This window comes from Podarcis muralis, chromosome 7 (assembly GCF_964188315.1).
Source record: "Podarcis muralis chromosome 7, rPodMur119.hap1.1, whole genome shotgun sequence".
NCBI classification, from domain to species: domain Eukaryota; kingdom Metazoa; phylum Chordata; class Lepidosauria; order Squamata; family Lacertidae; genus Podarcis; species Podarcis muralis.
Genome location: NC_135661.1, coordinates 30090900 through 30109422, shown reverse-complemented (window position 1 = coordinate 30109422; position 18523 = coordinate 30090900). Strand labels below are relative to the sequence as shown.

Here is an 18523-nt window from a genome sequence, read left to right as displayed (position 1 = left end):
CAACGGGGAGAGCTCCCATTGCTCGGTCCCTGCTCCTGCCAACCTAGCAGTTCGAAGGCACGTCAAAGTGCAAGTAGATACAGTAAATAGGTACCGCTCTGGTGGGAAAGTAAACAGCATTTACATGCACTGCTCTGGTTTGCCAGAAGCGGCTTAGTCATGCTGACCACATGACCCGGAAGCTGTCTGCGGACAAACGCTGGCTCCCTTTACCAGTAAAGCGAGATGAGCGCCGCAACCCCAGAGTCGTTTGCGACTGGACCTAACGCTCAGGGGTCCCTTTACCTTTAACTGAGGTATAATTTCCTGTGCTTGCTTTAGAATGACGACTCGGGAGACGAGGACTTCTGTGCCATCAGCGATCGGTGGGCTTTCCAGAGAGACAGCCGTAGGTGGTCCCGAATCGGCTCCGACGATTTCCTCTCCCGCAGCCCGGAGGCAGCCTCCACCATGAGGAAGCTGCCCAGCCAGGAGAGCATCCTCACTGACCTGAGCGCTGAGCTGGAGGCCTCCTCTCTCCACAGCGACCCCCCCAGCACAGGCGAGTGTCCTGCTCTCCCTGACCCGTCCTCCACCCAGGATTCTCTGACCTTGACCCTCTCCATCCCCAGCTTGGAGGAACCCTCGCCCACTGACCAGTCCCAGGACATGAGTGGGACCAGCAAGGGGGACACCAGGAAACGCCGGACTCGGAGCTTCCTCAGGAGGATTGAGTCCCTCAGGAGGAAGGACAAGGAGAAGCTGGACTCTGCCAAAGCCCAAAAAGAGGATGGGGCAGATGCCGAGTCCTGGTGGAGCTCCTCAAAAGAACCAAGAAGCGGGGTGTCGCCTTCTTCCTGCGGCAGCAAAACGCTTCCCTCAAGAGGGCGCCGGGCCAACGGGGCCTTGGGCCCAGCTGGGGAGCAGCCCAAACATGGTAGCGTTTACCTGGAGGACTACGAGGCAGGCCGGGGCAAGGGCACCCCCTGGGATGCTGGCGGATTGGGCCACCACGACCTGTTTGAAAGGGACTATTTGGTCCACATCCCCAGAGACTATAAGCCGGGCACTTTCCCCAAGTCTCTCTCCATCGAAAGCCTGTGCCCGCTCGAGAGCGGGTGTTTGCCTGACTGGAAATCGAGCGGCCCGGCTTCAGGTCTCTTGCCAGGTGGGGTTGGGATGGGCAGCAGGACAGGCGAGGCCTTGGAGTGCAGGCTGAGGCGGCCCTCATGTGGCTCCACAGGCAGCTGCACCAGCCTCTATGACAATGTGCCCGAGTCCAGCAGTGTCACGGACGACCTGTTTGGCCTGGACAGGGACGTCATCTACGAGAACCTGGACGAGATCCTGGAGCACGTTTGGGGGCTGCAGAGGAAGGTGGAGCTGTGGTCTGAGGCCATCCAGCTGGACCCGGAGGGCGGAAGCATCGGTGGTGGGGAGGAGACGGACTCCGGAGGGGAGCCCGCCACCCCAAACTTTGAGGAGCGCTCCGTGTCGGACATTGGCACGTCGGCCAGCGACTTTGACAGCACGGCCAACTCCCTGAACGAGGCGGAGGACCTGGGAATGAGGGAGCGGAGAGACTCCGGGGTGGGCGCCTCCCTCACCAGGCCTTGCAGGTAGGGGTCAAGGAATTGTCGAGGTGGGTGGGGTCCCCAGGGTCATCTAGACCAACCTCCTGCAACTTGGTTAGACAGGAACCAGAAGATCACACCATGCTTCTATAGGAAAACAGTGCGGCAAACTGGATGTTTTGAGGAGAGCCAGGGTAGTAGAATCCTGGAATTGTTGGGTTGGAAGGGATCCCAAGGGTCATCTAGTCCAACCCCCTGCAAGGTGGGAATCGCAGCTCAAGAATCCCTGACAGGTGGCCATCCAACCTTGCAGTCAGGATGTGAGAGGTACTTCCTTGTATTTCCTGGAATTTGTCCCTCTATTCCTCCATCTTTCCACCCAGCAACTGTTCTGCAGGGTCTCCTGGCAGGTTGCAATCCTGCTCTGTGCGCCTGGAGTTTTGCTTTACACAATTTTTGAGTTTTCTGGAGTCAGGATGCCTATCACACATAACAAGTGCAGGATGCACACGTGGAACTGTCGACCCTTTTTTTCTTTCGATTTGCCACAGGACTGCGCTCGGACTCCTAGGATCTTCCGTTTTTATTTTTAAATTGGCATTTGGCAAATGTGGTCAGTGCTGCCCGTAAGGAGAGAAGCAGCTGTTGGAAATGCAGTGAATGATAACCATAGTAATAACAATGTTTATATAATATGGGTTGCAGCGGGTTGGGCTAGATGACCCCTCAGGTCCCTTACAGCTCCACAATCCTAGGATTCTACGTTGCACCAGCCTTTGCCTTAACATGGCAGGGCCCTTACGGACCAGTACCATGGGTGGGTTGTGCATCAGTTTTGAAGACGGTTCCAGGCACCCTGTGGGAAAGCAATTACAGAAGCCAGTGAGTTCTCTTTAGTCAACTAAACCCATGGCGGGAAAATGTCCCAACTCAGGTTGGCAGTTTGGTGCCCTCTAGCGAGCCGAAATGAAAATAGCACCCCTGTGAATTTTGGTACCGCTTAGATGTCTGCATCTTTGTGATGGCACCCCCAAAAATGTAACAGCTACAGTTTGCTATTTCTCCTTTGCTGCATGTTGCCTTCAAAATCTTACCCTTTTCTTTTCATGAATGCATTTCTAAATTAGGTTTCTGCTCTTTGTGGATGGAGGATTTGACTTTTTGCCTCCTGCACACTCCTAAGTTGGACTGAGGATGACCTGTGGGGTCCCTTCCAATTCTATGATTCTAATCGTGATGCTCTATTCTGCCTTGGTCAGACCCCACCTCTAGTCCTGTGCCCTGTTCTGGGCACCACGGTTGGAGCTGAGGGTCCACTTTGAGTGGCTGGTGGCAAAGCTGCTTGTGGTTGTGATAAATAAGTGACGTCTGTTCTTCCTCCCCACCCAGGAAGCTTCGCTGGCACAGCTTCCAGAACTCCCACCGACCTAGCCTGAACTCGGCTTCCTTGGAGATCAACCGCCAATCCGCCGCCCAGCTCAACCTCCTCCAAAAATGCTCCCTCCTTCGCCTCACAGCCATCATGGAGAAATACTCTGTCCCCCACAAGCAGAGCTGGTCATGGTGAGTCAGCAGAGAGATTCTGCCAAGGAATGTTGTGGTCTGAAATATCCATTAGAAGGTGGGGAAAGGAAAGGGAAAGGCAGGAGTATTTGGCCCCGGGCATGGGAGTTAGAATAGATGTCCAAGGATACCTTTCAACTAAAGATATATACCGTATTATTTGCTCTATAAGACTCACTTTTTCCCTCCTAAAAAGTAAGGGGAAATGTGTGTGCGTCTTATGGAGTGAATGCAGGCTGCGCAGCTATCCCAGTAGCCAGAACAGCAAGAGGGATTGCTGCTTTCACTGCACAGCGATCCCTCTTGCTGTTCTGGCTTCTGAGATTCAGATTTTTTTTTTCTTGTTTTCCTCCTCCTAAAACTAGGTGCGTCTTGTGGTCTGGTACGTCTTATAGAGCGAAAAATACGGTACATACTATACAGGATCCTAGAATTGTAGTGCTGGAAGGTACCCCAAGGGTCCAAGGTTGGGACGTGGGTGGCGCTGTGGGGTAAACCACTGAGCCTAGGACTTGCCAATCAGAAGGTTGGCGGTTTGAATCCCTGCAACGGGGTGAGCTCCCGTTGCTCAGTCCCTGCTCCTGCCAACCTAGCAGTTCGAAAGCACGTCAAAGTGCAAGTAGATAAATAGGTACCGCTCCAGCAGGAAGGTAAACGGTGTTTCCGTGTGCTGCTCTGGTTCACCAGAAGCGGCTTAGTCATGCTGGCCACATGACCCGGAAGCTGTACGCCGGCTCCCTCGGCCAATAAAGCGAGATGAGCGCTGCAACCCCAGAGTCAGTCACGACTGGACCTAATGGTCAGGGGTCCTTTTACCTTTACCTTTACCTCCAAGGATGCTTCTTCAAGGGCATTGCCCTCATTGGGCTAAATAAATTGACACACCTCTGAAGCCTGTTATCCATTCTCTATCTGCCATGTGTGTGGCAGAGCAGATTATTAATGCAGAAACACAGAATCAGGGAATTGTTGTGTTGCAAGGGACGCCCCCTACAGGCCATTCAGTCCAACCTCTTGCACTGCAAGAATGGCAGCGAAAGAATCCCCAACAGATAGCCATCGAACCTCTGTTCAAAAATTGCCCCGCAACTTCCTTTACCTATTGTGGGAGAGGGTAAGTGTTTGTAAATGCTGATGGGATGTGCATTCTGCTGGGGGGCAGATTGCAGTGGCAGAAAAAGAAGGAAAATAGACAGTTTTGGGGGGCAGGGGGAGGCAGTGTTGAAATTCCCAGTAAATTTATGCCCTTACTAGGGAGAGAAGAGGACAGGCCTTTATTACCTGGAGCACAAGGTACTCTGGGAAATAAGGCAGGAATGTGCTAACAAAAACTGCCACCTGCCAGGGATACTTTAGCTCTGATTCCTGCATTGCAGGAAGTTGGACCAGATGAGCCTTGAGTTGGTGCCTTCCAACTCTATGAATAACAAAGCAGAGACCTGGGGACTCCCCCCCCCTTCCTCCTCCATCCTTCTGATGCCAAATTGCTGTATTCCTCCCTGCATTTGTTCAGTTTAACTGTTTTAGCAATAGGGTGGGGTTTTTTGGGGGGGTGCTGGGGGAGAAGAAGAGCTGGGCCGAATCCTGTTCAGGCTGGGCAGGCAGCCCCTGGAGACACACATCCCCCCCCCCTCCTCTGCTTTCCTTTGACAGAATGGGACAGGCATTCCCAGCAAGGGCCCACAATCCCTTTATTTATTTTTCTATAGTATTTTCATTGAATTGCTCTGTACAGCCCAAATAACAAAACTTAAGGCTTCACAAAACAAAACACGTAAAAATGAAACCGAACTGGACCAAGGTCAGCAATGGGATGCAAGAGAAAACGATAAAAGCTGGTTATCTGGATATTTGCAATTCCCTATTGACCACCCCCACCCCTTCTTTCCTCCGGCAGGGCGGTCCCGAAGTTCATGAAGAGGAGCAAGACCCCCAACTACAGGGACAAGAGAGTCTTTGGGGTCCCACTACTCGTCCACGTCCAGAGGACTGGACAACCGCTGCCCCAGAGCATTCAGCAGGCAATGCGCTACATACGCAGCCAGTGTCTGGACCAGGTGAGGCGACCTCGGCAGGCTCAGTCAGGCTTTGCCTCAGCCACAGCCCCTCTTAAGTCTTGGGGTGCCAGCAACCTGCCCCTGTGGGGGTCTGGTCTCCTGCAGCAGCCTTCGCCAATGTATTCTCCTCTGGCTGCCTCAGACGGCAACACCCACCAGCTCCATCCGGCAGGGCTGTTAGAACCATAGAATTGTAGGGCTGGAAGGGACCACAAGGATCATCCATTCCTGCCTTCCGGAGCTACAATTCCCAGAGTTCCCTGGGAAGAGGGATTGGCTGTTAAACCCCTCTGGGAAATGCAGCTCTGCCAGAATTATTATTTCTCAAAAAAATAATAATTGGGGGCAGAAGTGAGAACGCCATCCAATGACACACAGTTAAGGCCACATCTCTGGCAGGATAATGTAGTTATGAGGAGACAGAGTCTCTTTATAATGTCCTGGACTTGGGGCAAGAAGGTGCAGGGGGTTGTAGACCCATTTGGATTACTTGGACATGGGTGGCACTGTGGTCTAAACCACAGAGCCTAGGGCTTGCCAATTAGAAGGTCGGCGATTCAAATTCCTGCGACCAGGTGAGCTCCCATTGCTCGGTCCCTGCTTCTGCCAACCTGGCAGTTCGTAAGCACGTCAAAGTGCAAGTAGATAAATAGGTACCGCTCCAGCGGGAAGGTAAACGGTGTTTCCGTGTGCTGCTCTGGTTCGCCAGAAGCGGCTTAGTCATGCTGGCCACATGACATGGAAGCTGTACGCCGGCTCCCTCGGCCAATAAAGCAAGATGAGCGCCGCAACCCCAGAGTCGGCCATGACTGGACCTAATGGTCGGGGGTCCCTTTACCTTTACCTAATACTGACATACTTGATTTAGATACGGAAATTTGTTATGTTAGGTCCTAAGATATCCCTTTTATTCCATGGTGTTGGTGATGATGCCTGACATGTCATAAAATTCTACTTGATCCAGATTCCAATGTATAGTTAGCAGAGTAAAAACTTACACACGTTGCAGGATTCCCCAAAAATAGACCAGAGGCAATTAATATCTCATCTAGCAGAGCTTCACTGCTACTGAAGGCAAGTGAGCATAATGGTCACAAAACCAATGCTTTAGGGATTGGCACTGTCCATAAGAAATCCACTTGCAGCAGACTTGACTTTAACTTACAATATCTTATAAGACTAAACCTTAACACTAAGCATACTATGTACAGAACACCACACCAGAAGGAAAAGAGATAGAAAGAGAAACTGAAACCCAGAGTCCTTCTGGCCTATTATTATAGTCAGCATGACCTTGACACAAAGAGAAAGAGAACCAGTTTAAGCCAGCTATACTCAGCTTCTCTGAAGGAATAACCCAAACATCATGAACCTTCTGCTTGCTTCTTTCACACAGAGAAGCTTCCAGAACCCTCTTGAATTAATTAGAATAGGAAAGATCACTACACATCAGATCAATACTTTCTGTACTAAGAAATGCAAAGTGACATGACATTCCATTTTAAAAAGCACAATTTTTAAACTGGAGGCACCACAAATCAAACCTCCACTGCAGAGTCCTGGTCTGGACGCTCTGTGGAAATGTCTGAGAATCACAGAACTGTAGGGCTAGAAGAGACCCCATGGGTCATCTAGCCCAACCCTCTGCAAAGTCAGCTTAGCCAGCGTTTGGACTCCACACAAGAGAAGCCCTCAGAGCTCTTTGGCTCAAGGGTACTTGCATTTTCCTTCATATGATCTTTCCCTCTCTCTTTCTCTGGGGTCTCCGAGCAGGTCGGCATTTTCCGTAAGTCCGGGGTCAAGTCCCGGATCCAGGCCCTGAGGCACATGAACGAAGCTTCTCCGGACCACGTGAGCTACGAGGGCCAGTCGGCCTACGACGTGGCCGACCTGCTCAAGCAGTACTTCCGCGACCTCCCAGAGCCCGTCTTCACCAGGAAGCTGATGGAGACATTTCTGCAGATTTACCAGTGTGAGTGGAAGAAGGGTTCTGGTTTTGTTTTGTTTTTATGGACTTACCTGCTGGGGAGGGGACAGATGAGGGATTTGTTTATTTGTTTTATCTATACAACACCTTTGCCTCCAAAAAGCACAAGGTGATGTACATGGTTATCTTTTCTATGTTGTCAGCTTTCTGTATTTATCTGTGGTGTTTTAATTTGCATAAGCCGCCTTGAGTCCCAGTCTGGGGAAAAGGAGGGATACAAACAAACAAACAAACAGTAGTAAAAGTAGTAAATAAACAATCCTTTTGGAGCATCCCAGCATGGCAGAAGAAGGCAGGAATTGCTTTGCGTATTTTCCAGGAGGTAAATCATAAGGTTGACATCCAGCTGAGAAGATGTGGGGCCGTCTCTAGCTGGGGTGTCTGAGCAGAATATCCCAGGTGTCAGGGGCCTGTCTGGGAGGCTGTTTTTCAAAAATATTTTGACAAAAATACAAATCCAATATTTCCCAATAAATATGCATATTTTGACTTCCCCCACCGTTTTTGCCATTTCTTATATTTTAAAATTTGTAACACTGCATTTCCCTCCTTATTCCAATTATTAAGTACTCCCTTGTTTTACTTTAGCATTAATTTTAACTGGTTTAAGTTAATCCCGCTAATGAATTTATATGTGTACAATAACATTTCAAATAATCCACAAATTTCCCCCAGTCTTTGATAAAGTTTTCCCCCGCTTGGTTCCTTATTGCTCCTGTAAGTTTTGCCATTTCCGCATAGTCCATTAGTTTAATCTGCCACTCCTCCTTGGTTGGTACAGAATCTTCTTTCCATCTCTGAGCAGCTGTAGTCCAGTCTGGCAGGTTATTTGGCCCTCGATGACCAGAAACAGGACCACGTGGGCCAAGGGAGCAAATCAAAGCACCACTGACGGGCGTAGGTGATCTGGGTTTTGGATTTTGGAATGGGGTTTGGGGATCCAGCCCTGACATCCTCCTCTTCCTCCTCTTCCTCCTCCTCCCAGTTGTGCCGAAGGACCAGCGTCTGCCGACGGTGCAGGCAGCCATTGCTCTGATGCCCGACGAGAACCGGGAGGTGCTGCAGACATTGCTCTACTTCCTGAGTGACGTGGCCTCCGCCCAGGAGAACCAGATGACAGCCGGGAACCTGGCGGTCTGCCTGGCCCCCTCTGTTTTCCACCTCAACGTCTCCAGGAAGGAGAGCACTTCTCCCAGGTGAGGCAGTGGGTACTGCAAAGCCAGGCACTGCAGAGCTCTTCTCTCTCTTTGCTCCCACCTGCGGGCACCTGGCTGCGGGCATCACCTAAGGCAGGCTCAGGATCACCAACAGCAGGTTGCAGAGTTCTGCGACACCTGAGGCCATGAGGGACCCCCATAAAGGCTCTCTCTAAGAAACAAGGCCATCCTATGCAGTGGTGCGCCGTGGTTCCTACATCGGAGGGGGTTGGGATGGATGACTCTTGGGGGTCCCTAGAGTTCTGGGATTCTGCAAACTTTGCCCACAGCTCCTTCCCACCCCCAGCATGTCCCCAGCACCAGATTGATTGTCACGTATCTGAGATGCAACAGCCTCCCTCTATGGAAGGCCCCTGCTGCTGGGAATTCTGGTTCGCCCTCTTGTGGCACACAGAAAGGCTTTGGCTGATTCGTGGCAATTGTGCAAGAGTTTCAAGCGCCGAGCTTTTTTAAGGCAGTTGTTCTTCGTCTTGGTCACCAGGTGGTTGGAAAACAGTACCTAAGGTACTGTTTTATTAAACAGGATTGCCTTATCTCAAAAAGCGAAAATCCGGACACAAAGGTTTTTGAGCTTTTTTTGCTCAAAAAAATGAAGTTTTGGAGCTATTTTTTAGGAAATTCGCCAAAAATACAACACTTCCGACATGGGTTACTTTACGCCCATGTGAGGAATTGCCAAACGTTTCCCTCAAAGCTCTTTCCCCTTATCTCCTGTCTCCTCTCCCCTCCTCACCCTGGTCAGGATGATTCACAAGCGAGCCACGATGGGCAAACCAGACCACAAGGACCTGAATGAAAACCTGGCTGCCACCCAAGGCCTCTCCCACATGATCACTGACTGCAAGAAACTATTTCAGGTACTGGCCCTCGGCTCAGGCTTTGTTGTTGTTGTCATTCCAACTTCTCAATTAGCACTTTTAAGAGGGTAACCGAAATTTGCATGATAAAGACTGACAGTGCACCCGCTTATAGCGGCTGGAATGACCATCCCTCCGTTTTTTGGGAAAAACTTGGCAGGGTCAATCTTACTATTTGACACACTAAAGTGTGGGATATTGCTCTGTCCGGGGTGGGGACAACTAGCCAATAAGCTGAGAGTCCATTGGGGGCCAGAGGGGGGAAAAAGGACGGTTTTGTACTTGTTTGATCTCACTTTATTTCATTCATAAGCAAGGAGGAATATGGCCCAGGATCCCCTTTGGACTACAAACGAGTTTGGCTCCTATTGTGACCCAGGGCGTTTGAATACTTAAATTGCTTTCCCTTGATATAATATTGTCCATGCTTTATAACCTTGTCTTGTTTAAGCATTATGCCTATTGCTATAAATAGTTCCTGTCTCTACTTTCCGCGCACTCACATGCCTGTGGTTTGTTTATTTTGGCTTTATTTTGTACCTGTTTCTCGTTCGGCGGTAATTGTGTATGGACTATGTTTATTGTCATCAGATCATGTTTGTTAACACTGCATTTTGCAGAATTATGTAGGACCTGGTTTTGGAATATTAATAATAATAGTAATAATAGAAGTAGTAGTAATAATGATAATACTATTTAAGAACATCAGAAGAGCCATGCTGGATCAGGCCAATGGCCCATCTGGCCCAGCATCCTGTTCTCACAGTGGCCAACCAGATGCCTGTGGGAAACCTGTGTGCAGGATCTGAGCACAAGAGCCCTCTGGAGCAAAATTTACCTGTCTCCCAAAATGTCCCACAGCTGCTGCATTTGCTCTGATTAGATCAGCCCTCCATTCCCCTCCTTAGCTTCCTTTGACCTATATGGGACAGATTGCGAGAAGTGAGGTTACAGGGAACCAGGCAGAGGGCCTTCTCGGTAGTGGCACCCGCCCTGTGGAGCGCCCTCCCATCAGATGTCAAAGAGATAAACAATTACCTGACATTCAGAAGACATCGGAAGGCAGCCCTGTTCAGGGAAGTTTTTAATGTGTGACATTTGTGTGTATTTTTGGTCTTTATCAGAAGCCGCCAAGAGTGGCTGGGGAAACCCAGCCAGATGGGTAGGGTACAAATAAATTGTCATCATCATCATCATCATCATCATCATTATTATTGTTGTTGTTGTTGTTGTTATTTTCGGACAACCATTGCTCACCCAGCATGATTTCCCAGGGGATCCCTGTTTTTACAGGGATCCGCTCTCTGCCAGCATCTGCTCACAACCACGGCTTTGCCTTTCCAGATCCCCCAGGACGTGATGCTCCAGCTTTGCAACTCCTACTTGGCAGCGGACACCCAGCCTCTCTCCTTCTCTGAGCTGATGGGGGAAGGCCGGGATTCCCGGATTGACTTGGAAGTCAGTATCCAAAGCCTGCTCAAGGAGTCCTTCGACCGCTTCAAGGGGTGGCTTGGCATGCCTGGACCCCTCAACACGGAGATCTCGTGCAAGAAGGTAAGAGGAGATGGGAGGCTGGACTCTCCTCTGTTGCAAGAGGTGGAACCTGGAGTCCTTGAGCTGAGATTCCTGCCTTGCAGGGGGTTGGGCTGGATGACCCTCGGGGTCCCTTCCAGTGCCGCAACTCCGTGATTCTACAGAATGACACCTTGCCTCCCTGTCTTCTCAGGTGGGGGACGTGCACCCCCTGCGCCTGTGGAAGGTGTCCACGGAAGTAGAGGCACCCCCTCAGGCGGTGCTTCAGCGGGTGCTCCGGGAACGGCGCCTGTGGGACGAAGACCTCCTGCAGGAGAAAGTGATGGAGGCCCTGGACCACAACACGGAGGTCTACCACTACGTGACGGACAGCATGGCGCCTCACCCCCGGCGAGACTTCCTCGTCCTCCGGTGAGAGCCAGGAAATATCAGTGCATCTCCCTTACCCCATCCCAGTGGTGTTCGCTAGCCAGCATTGCTACCTCTGAACATTGAGGGAATCCTCTTTTAAAGCCATCTAGGTTAGCGGACATCTGTACCTCCTGTAGGAGCAAGTTCCATAGTTTAACAATTGTGCTGTGCAAAGAAGTTTCTCTTTTTCTTTTCCTTTTCTCTAGCCTGAACCTTCCAACATTCAGCTTCATGGAATGTCCATGAGTTCTAGTGTTATGAGAGAGAGAGGGAAGGAAAATTTCTCTGTCCATTTCTCCATGCCACACCTACTTCTATAAACTCCTATCATGTCGCCTTTCGCTTGTGTTTCTTCTAATCTGAAAAGTCCCAACCTTTCCTCTTAGGGGATTTCCTCCAACCCCTTTGATCATTTCAGTTGCTCTTTTCTGAACCTTTTCCAACTCTGCAATATCCTTTTCATTTTTAAATTCATTTTTATTAAAGATGTTCTTGTAAATCTTTAATAAAAACAAATTTAAAAACGAAAAGGATATTGCTAAGTTGGAAAAGGTTTAGCAACCAAAACGATCGAGGGGATGAGACAACCGGAACTGCACCCAGGATTCCAAATATGGTTGCACCATAGATTTGTATAATGATATTGGCAGTTTTCTTTTCAATTCCCATCCTAATGATCCACAGCCTGACTGTTCCTGCTCTTCCATTTTGTTTTGTTTTTCCTTTGCAGAAAATGGCGCTCAGACCTGCCCCGAGGAGGCTGCCTCCTCGTGTCCTTATCCCTGGACCATAAGACGTTGCCCCTGGAAGGTGGGGTCCGGGCAGTGGTCCTGACCTCCCAGTACTTGATGGAGCCCTGTGGGATGGGGCGCTCCAGAGTGACCCATATCTGCCGCGCAGATCTCAGGTGAGCTGTCCGGCCAAGCCTACAGAATCATAAAATTGTAGAGTTGAAATGGACCCCCAAGTGTGGAAGATGCCCCCTGCTAACCTGTTGCAGGAATCTCAGTTAAAGCATCCCTGGCAGATGGCCATCTGACCTCAGCTTTAAAAAATGTCCCCTGCACTTTCACTACTTGGGCTTAGGATCCTGTCTGAAGAAGAGTTTGGATTTGATATCCCGCTTTATCACTACCCGAAGGAGTCTCAAAGCGGCTAACATTCTCCTTTCCCCTCCTCCCCCACAACAAACACTCTGTGAGGTGAGTGGGGCTGAGAGACTTCAGAGAAGTGTGACTAGCCCAGGGTCACCCAGCAGCTGAACCCGGTTCACCAGATTACGAGACTACTGCTCTTAACCACTACACCACACTGGCTCTCATGATTATTCTAAAGATGACCCCTTAGCCATTCTATTGGCTGCTGCTCATATGGAGATAGACAGATGTTGGAAAACCGTTGATGGACTGAACATGGATTCTTGGTATAACAGAGTATGGTTAATATCATTGGCTGAGAAACTAACATGCCAAGTGAGAGCACCAAAGGGCAAACACAATCCATATTCCTTTTATAACATATGGCAAATGTTTATTGAATACATAAATAGTTTGGACTGTGGCAGGAATCCACCCAGCCAAATGAAACTTTTAACACATGACATGATAAAAGTCTGCCATTTTATCAGGACAAGTTACTTGTTGTTTACTGTTGTAACAATTGTTTTCTCATCATCTGTACCATGAAAATAAAAACAATTTTTGTTTTTTTGTTTTTTAACCCTCCAATGAAGGAGAGTCCTCCACCAAGTCCGTTCCACTGTCCAACAGCTAAAGCCCTTGCAGATTGCCTGGGCATCTTCCTACTCCTCCTGAGATTTTGATGGAGTCTCAGTATCATTGAACAGGGAATTCCGCTTGTGCAGCGTGGAAGATGCCCCCCCCCCACTAACCTGTCGCTCTTTTGTCTTTCCAGGGGACGGTCTCCAGACTGGTACAACAAAGTTTTCAGCCGCCTCTGCGCCATGGAGCTGGCCAGGATCCGAGACTCTTTCCCGGCACTCGACCCAAGTGGTCCAGAGACAAAGATCTGAAGGGGGCTTCTGGCGCTCTTGGATGCTCTTGGAATGTGGAGTGGTTTCAGCCTTCGCTAGAGGGGAGGAGCTTTTCCAGGTGCCTGAACACCTGCGAACTGAGCAGCCTCTGCCCCTCCTGTCCAGAAACGTCAGCTCTTCAAGGCTGAGCTGCCCCGAGGAGCAGAAAGGTCTCCGTTCGTGACGGTGCCCTTTCCTGGTTGAGCAGCGTGCTTCATGTCTGGGAAGCCATCTTGGAGGTTCCTTCTCAAAGCCTTTGAGGGCTGTCCGTCCACTCCCCACACCACCAATGGATCCAGCATCCAGATACCCATTTAGCTGTGATTCCTGCATTGCAGGGGGTTGGATTGGATAACCCTTGGGGTCCCTTCCAATTCTACAATTTCAGGGGAAAGGAGAAGAGCTGGGCCACAGGGGTGGAGGTGGGTGAGAAGCATCTCCACCTGCAAATCTTCTAAGGTTGTGGGCTGGCAAGGAGGTCCACCACCAGCCAAAGGAAGACATTCCTAGGCTAGGTGAACCCAACCGTCTGATCTAGCTAAATAAACTAGTTCTGGGTTGGATCTGATGACCCTCAAGGTCCCTTCTCCCAACTCTACAGTTCTGTGATTCTGTGACGGCAGCATTGATGGAGATGGCGTGCAGAGGGATGCCAGAGGAGGGCAAAGTTGTCTACAGGAGTCAGGTGATGACGCTGCAGGGAACAGGGAAGGTTAGTTCGCGGTCAAGTGTGTGTAGGAGGCATTGCAGGATGAACAGCCATGTTGTAGCACATGGGGGCAAGAGTGTATGTACGTGTGTAGGAGAGGGAGAGAAGGAGCCAGGCAAACATTGTTTTATTCCTATTTGCTGCCATCATTCCTGCATGGCAGGGGGTTGTGCTTAGATGACCCTCAGGGTCCTTTCCAACCCTATGATTCTTGTCACATGAGTGGCACAGAACTGGAAACTAAGTCCAGGTGTTTCCACTTTTGCACGGGAGGCCTTTCACTTAACATGACAAAGAGCCCATTGGCTCAGAGATATTTGATGCTATTCTTGGCAAAACCAAAGGGCGATGGATGCAGATGAGTGTGACCAAAGCCTTGGGTCTTGGGTCCTCTGAGGACTCATGTCTTGCTCTTGAATGCCAACTACATGATTCCATGGGGGGGGGGGGGAGGAAAAGAGACGTCACTGCATCCTCCATCAGATGGCTGTGGTTCTCTGATCTTTCTAAATCAATAGTTTGACATTGGCTAACCTTGGCCTGTAAGTAACCCAGTTTTTATTTTATTTTTCCGTAACCGGGGGTCCAACTGACTACTAGGCAGCATTCCAGCTGGAAGGCATGAAAACTTTTCCAATTTTTGTTAGAGATCTAACGGTGTCTGTTCTGCAGGTGATCAACTCAACGGCTCTTGTCAACTCTTGCACTGCAGAGGATCAGACTAGGAGACTTTTGGGGGAGCCTTCCAACTCTTACAATCCTATGGTTCTGTAAATCATTGGAGGTTTTTAAACCGAGGTTGGATGGCCCACAGTCAGGGATTGTTTAGCTGTGATTCCTGCATCGCAGGGGGTCAGACTAGATGAAACGTGGGGGTACCTTCCAACTCTACATTCTTTGGATTCTGTGAACTCAAATAGAAATAACTGATGTAACATTTGTGGGGGTATTTTTTTGTCTTACTAATACCTTGGGGGGTGGGGCTGTTATTTCTCTAATCAATTTTTCCTCTCGCACGTATAAATATTGTACAGTCGTAATATTTAATATATAACTTGAGTGGGAGAGCATTTGGTCAGAGGTGTGTGTGTGTGTGTGTGTGTGTGTGTGTGCGTGCGTGTGTGCGAGAGGAAGAAGCGTATTTTGTATTTAAAGGGTTTTTTGTATTAAAGCCGTTGCGGGTGTAAAGAGGAGAGAGGAAACTCCCTGTCTCTGTGTAATAAATAAAGTACTAACCTGGTCACTGGCTGCTGATGAATATGATTATTACAACACCTAAAAGACAGTGTTAAAAACAAAATTACAGAAATAAGGCGGGTCCTACAAATATAAACCCCAAATGTCGAACACCAGGGTAAAGCCATGTGTCTTTAGCATTCGTTAGAAGCTGTTCAATGTAGGGACACCTCTGCAGGGAAAGGTTTCAACAGCTTATGGGCCACCACAGAGAAGGCCCTTTCCCACCCCTCACCCTGCCAAGATGTAATCTCAGAGCCTTCGTCTATACTCTTTGAGAATTCTTGGAGGAAAGGTCGCTGAGGACTGGAAGTGGGCCTGTGTTGTCCCCATCTTCAAAACAGGGGTGGGAAGGGAAGACCCAGGCAACTACCAGCCGGTCAGCTTGATGCTGATAGAAAGGTAATAGAACAGATAATTAAACAGTCATTCTGTGAACACTTAAAAAAGAATGCTGTGACTACTAAGAGCCAAGCATAGGTTTTGAGTTACAAGCTTGGTAGATCAGAGGAATGCTGTGGACGTAATGTATCTTGATTTCAGTACAGCTTTTGACAAAGTCCCCCATGATATTCTTGCAGAGAAGATGGTAAAATGTGGGCTGGACAATGCTACTGCTATGGGAATTTGCAGCTGGTTAACTGACCAAACCCAAAGAATGCTCACTAATGGTTTCTCGTCATCCTGGGACAGGTGGGGTGCCACAGGGTTCAGTCCTAGGCTTTGTGTTGGTCAATATCTTTGTAAATGACTTGAAGGACTTTACAGATGATACCATGGGAGAGGTAGCTTAATGGGCCAAGGTTCTGACACAGCCATTTGATAGGTAGACCCCTATAGTCATCTCTTTACACAGCTAGAACTGCTTACCACATACACTTTTTGAATATTTGAATTTCTAATCTAGCTGCTTAGTTAGCCACCACAGGCACTTCCTCGATGGGAAAATCAGGGTTGGGAAGAAAAACGATTTTAACAAAGAGTTCGTGTTAATAAACAAATTAATAAATAAACAATGGTTTATTGCTGCCCATGCCCCACATTTCCAGTAATAGACAAATCTTGGATTTAGTCCTTGGGGCGAAGAGAAGCACTGAGACGCCAACACATCAATTTTGCAAATTAAGATGCAGCTTGTGGGGAGCGTCCCTTTGACATCAAACGCGAACTTTGAAATGCAGAGATTTCAAAAATTCAACAATCAGTGCTGCTGACTTTGGAATCCATGCAGAAAAACACACAAGCAAGAAAACCCCCTGCATTTCCGCTCTGGTCCTCTTTCCCACGGGAGAGATTGCCCTCTCAAAGCAATCCTCTGCATCAAGCCCGCATCCGGTTTGCCTGCTTCTCGGGCTTTCCTACTTCGGCTTCTTGCTGCCTCGACATTTAGGGGTGATTTCTTTGCACAAGACGTAGGGGTAACGGTGGTACTTCTTGTTGTACGTTTTGGCATACTTTCGGAAGCAGAGAGCCGCATGACGGTCGCATTCGCACGCCAACACGGCACAGTGGGAATTGTTCCTGTACTCTGCAGAGGCAAAAGCGGCGAGGAGACGTCAGGCTTGCAGGATGCAAAGCATCCTTTTGACTGGAACCTCATATGAGAAGTGCCTTTGTACCGTAGGCTGGCGTCTAAACACATTCACACACACACCCTCTTCATTCTCCTCCCAGGCAAGCAACAGGCATTGCCAGAGTTTGAGGACATGTTTTGGCCAAGCTGAAGCTCTCCAGCAGGACAAGAAGCAAGGCCAGTGAGGGGTGCAGCTCAGGGAGAGTTCGGCAGGCCTGATCGAGACCACCAGAAATAAATGGGGGTGGGGCATATCTGGAGACAGTTCTGTGGAATGGTTCTGTAGAACTTTAAACAGACTTCAGTTCTATGAATGGCCTCCTTCTTCTAAAGGGAAGGTGGGCAAAGGAAAATAAACCCAAATCCTTCTGCCCGCCACTCACCACAGAGAACATCGTCATTGATGATCAGGTATCTGTAGTGATCAATATATGGGTGGCACTGCTTGCTGTGTAGACCCTCATAGCAGCAGTCGTGTTTATAGCAGCACCTGGAAGGGGAGAAAATGGGAGGGGGGGATGCAGGGGGAGGAAGGCCTGCTAGCAGGAAGCCCCTGTTGAGATTTTGAGAATTTTGGTGTCCTCCCACCCCCCACTGCGCTGCTGAGCTTTCATTTAAAAATAAAATAAAATATTGTTATTACTATATTTATTTACATCCCACAGTTTTACCAGACAAGGATTCAAGGTGGCTTACACCTAAAATAGAAACGGCTAAAAGCTAGAGGGAAAAGCAATAATTAAAAAACAAGCATTAATAGAAATGTGTGTGTTAAAAGGTAAAGGTAAAGGGACCCCTGACCATTAGGTCCAGTCGTGACCGACTCTGGGGTTGTGGCCCTCATCTCGCTTTATTGGACAACGGAGCCGGCGTACAGCTTCCGGGTCATGTGGCCAGCATGACTAAGCCGCTTCTGGCGAACCAGAGCAGTGCACGTAAACGCCGTTTACCTTCCCACCGGAGCAGTACTTATTTATCTACTTGCACTTTGACGTGCTTTCAAATTGCTAGGTTGGCAGGAGCAGGGACTGAGCAACGGGAGCTCACCCCGTCGCAGGGATTCGAACCGCCGACCTTCTGACCGGCAAGTCCTAGGCTCTGTGGTTTAACCCACAGAGATCTGTTAAAACATGCGGATAGCTACACTGAAAACAGCAGAGCACCAGCATTTTCCTTAAAAACAGTCTAAACATTGAATCTTCATACACACTGATATGGAACTCAGCTACAGTGGTACCTCGGGCTACAGACGCTTCAGGTTACAGACTCCGCTAACCCAGAAATAGTACCTCAGGTTAAGAACTTTGCTTCAGGATGAGAACAGAAAACGTGCAGCGGAAGCGGGAGGCCCCATTAGCTAAAGTGGTACCTCAGGCTAAGAATAGTTTCAGGTTAAGAACGGACCTCCAGAATGAATTAGTTCTTAACCCAAGGTACCACTGTACATTACTACACACACAAAAGGCGTTTTAAATGTGTTATAACACTGTGACACCAGGTGGCGCTGTAGAGTTCAGTCTTGAGGTTTCCCCAGCCCTGTCCTAACAGAGGGAAATGTGTTTGAGCAGGTTAATCAGCCCTCTTCTTCACCCACTTATGCTGGCATGGCAGCATCACAGGGAGGGATGCATTGTTGATGCACACCAGTTTCTGGCGCACCAGACCCCACCTACCAGGAATATCTGGCATCACCTGCAAGCAAAGCCGCCCCCCACCCCGTCTGGCTGAGTGAGGCTCGTGGTGTCTTTGTGGAGGCCCAGGGAATCATGCCGGCCAACTCACATGTCTGTCTGGT

General features: G+C 49.2%; 2 protein-coding genes across 4 annotated transcripts in view; one reads left to right on the top strand and one right to left on the bottom strand.

Moving 5' to 3' along the window:
* Nucleotides 1-15165, top strand: part of STARD8 (StAR related lipid transfer domain containing 8) — a 68253-nt gene extending 53088 nt beyond the window's left edge. For all 3 annotated transcript variants that reach the window (XM_077931481.1, XM_077931480.1, XM_077931482.1), the window contains 10 exons: nt 322-1598; nt 2943-3116; nt 5014-5173; nt 6947-7145; nt 8146-8356; nt 9120-9234; nt 10579-10788; nt 10961-11178; nt 11909-12085; nt 13093-15165. In XM_077931481.1, the coding sequence (XP_077787607.1) occupies nt 322-1598; nt 2943-3116; nt 5014-5173; nt 6947-7145; nt 8146-8356; nt 9120-9234; nt 10579-10788; nt 10961-11178; nt 11909-12085; nt 13093-13210 (2859 nt within the window). In that variant the 3' untranslated portion in view covers nt 13211-15165. The remainder of the gene's footprint in view (nt 1-321; nt 1599-2942; nt 3117-5013; nt 5174-6946; nt 7146-8145; nt 8357-9119; nt 9235-10578; nt 10789-10960; nt 11179-11908; nt 12086-13092) is intronic.
* Nucleotides 15166-15986: 821 nt separating this feature from the next.
* LOC114602934 (basic phospholipase A2 homolog ecarpholin S-like) overlaps nt 15987-18523 on the bottom strand; it is a 10219-nt gene continuing 7682 nt past the window's right edge. Inside the window, exons 2-3 of the mRNA XM_077930999.1 lie at nt 17112-17335; nt 15987-16683 (exon numbers count right to left, since the gene is read on the bottom strand). Of these exons, the coding sequence (XP_077787125.1) occupies nt 16514-16683; nt 17112-17335 (394 nt within the window). The 3' untranslated portion in view covers nt 15987-16513. The remainder of the gene's footprint in view (nt 16684-17111; nt 17336-18523) is intronic.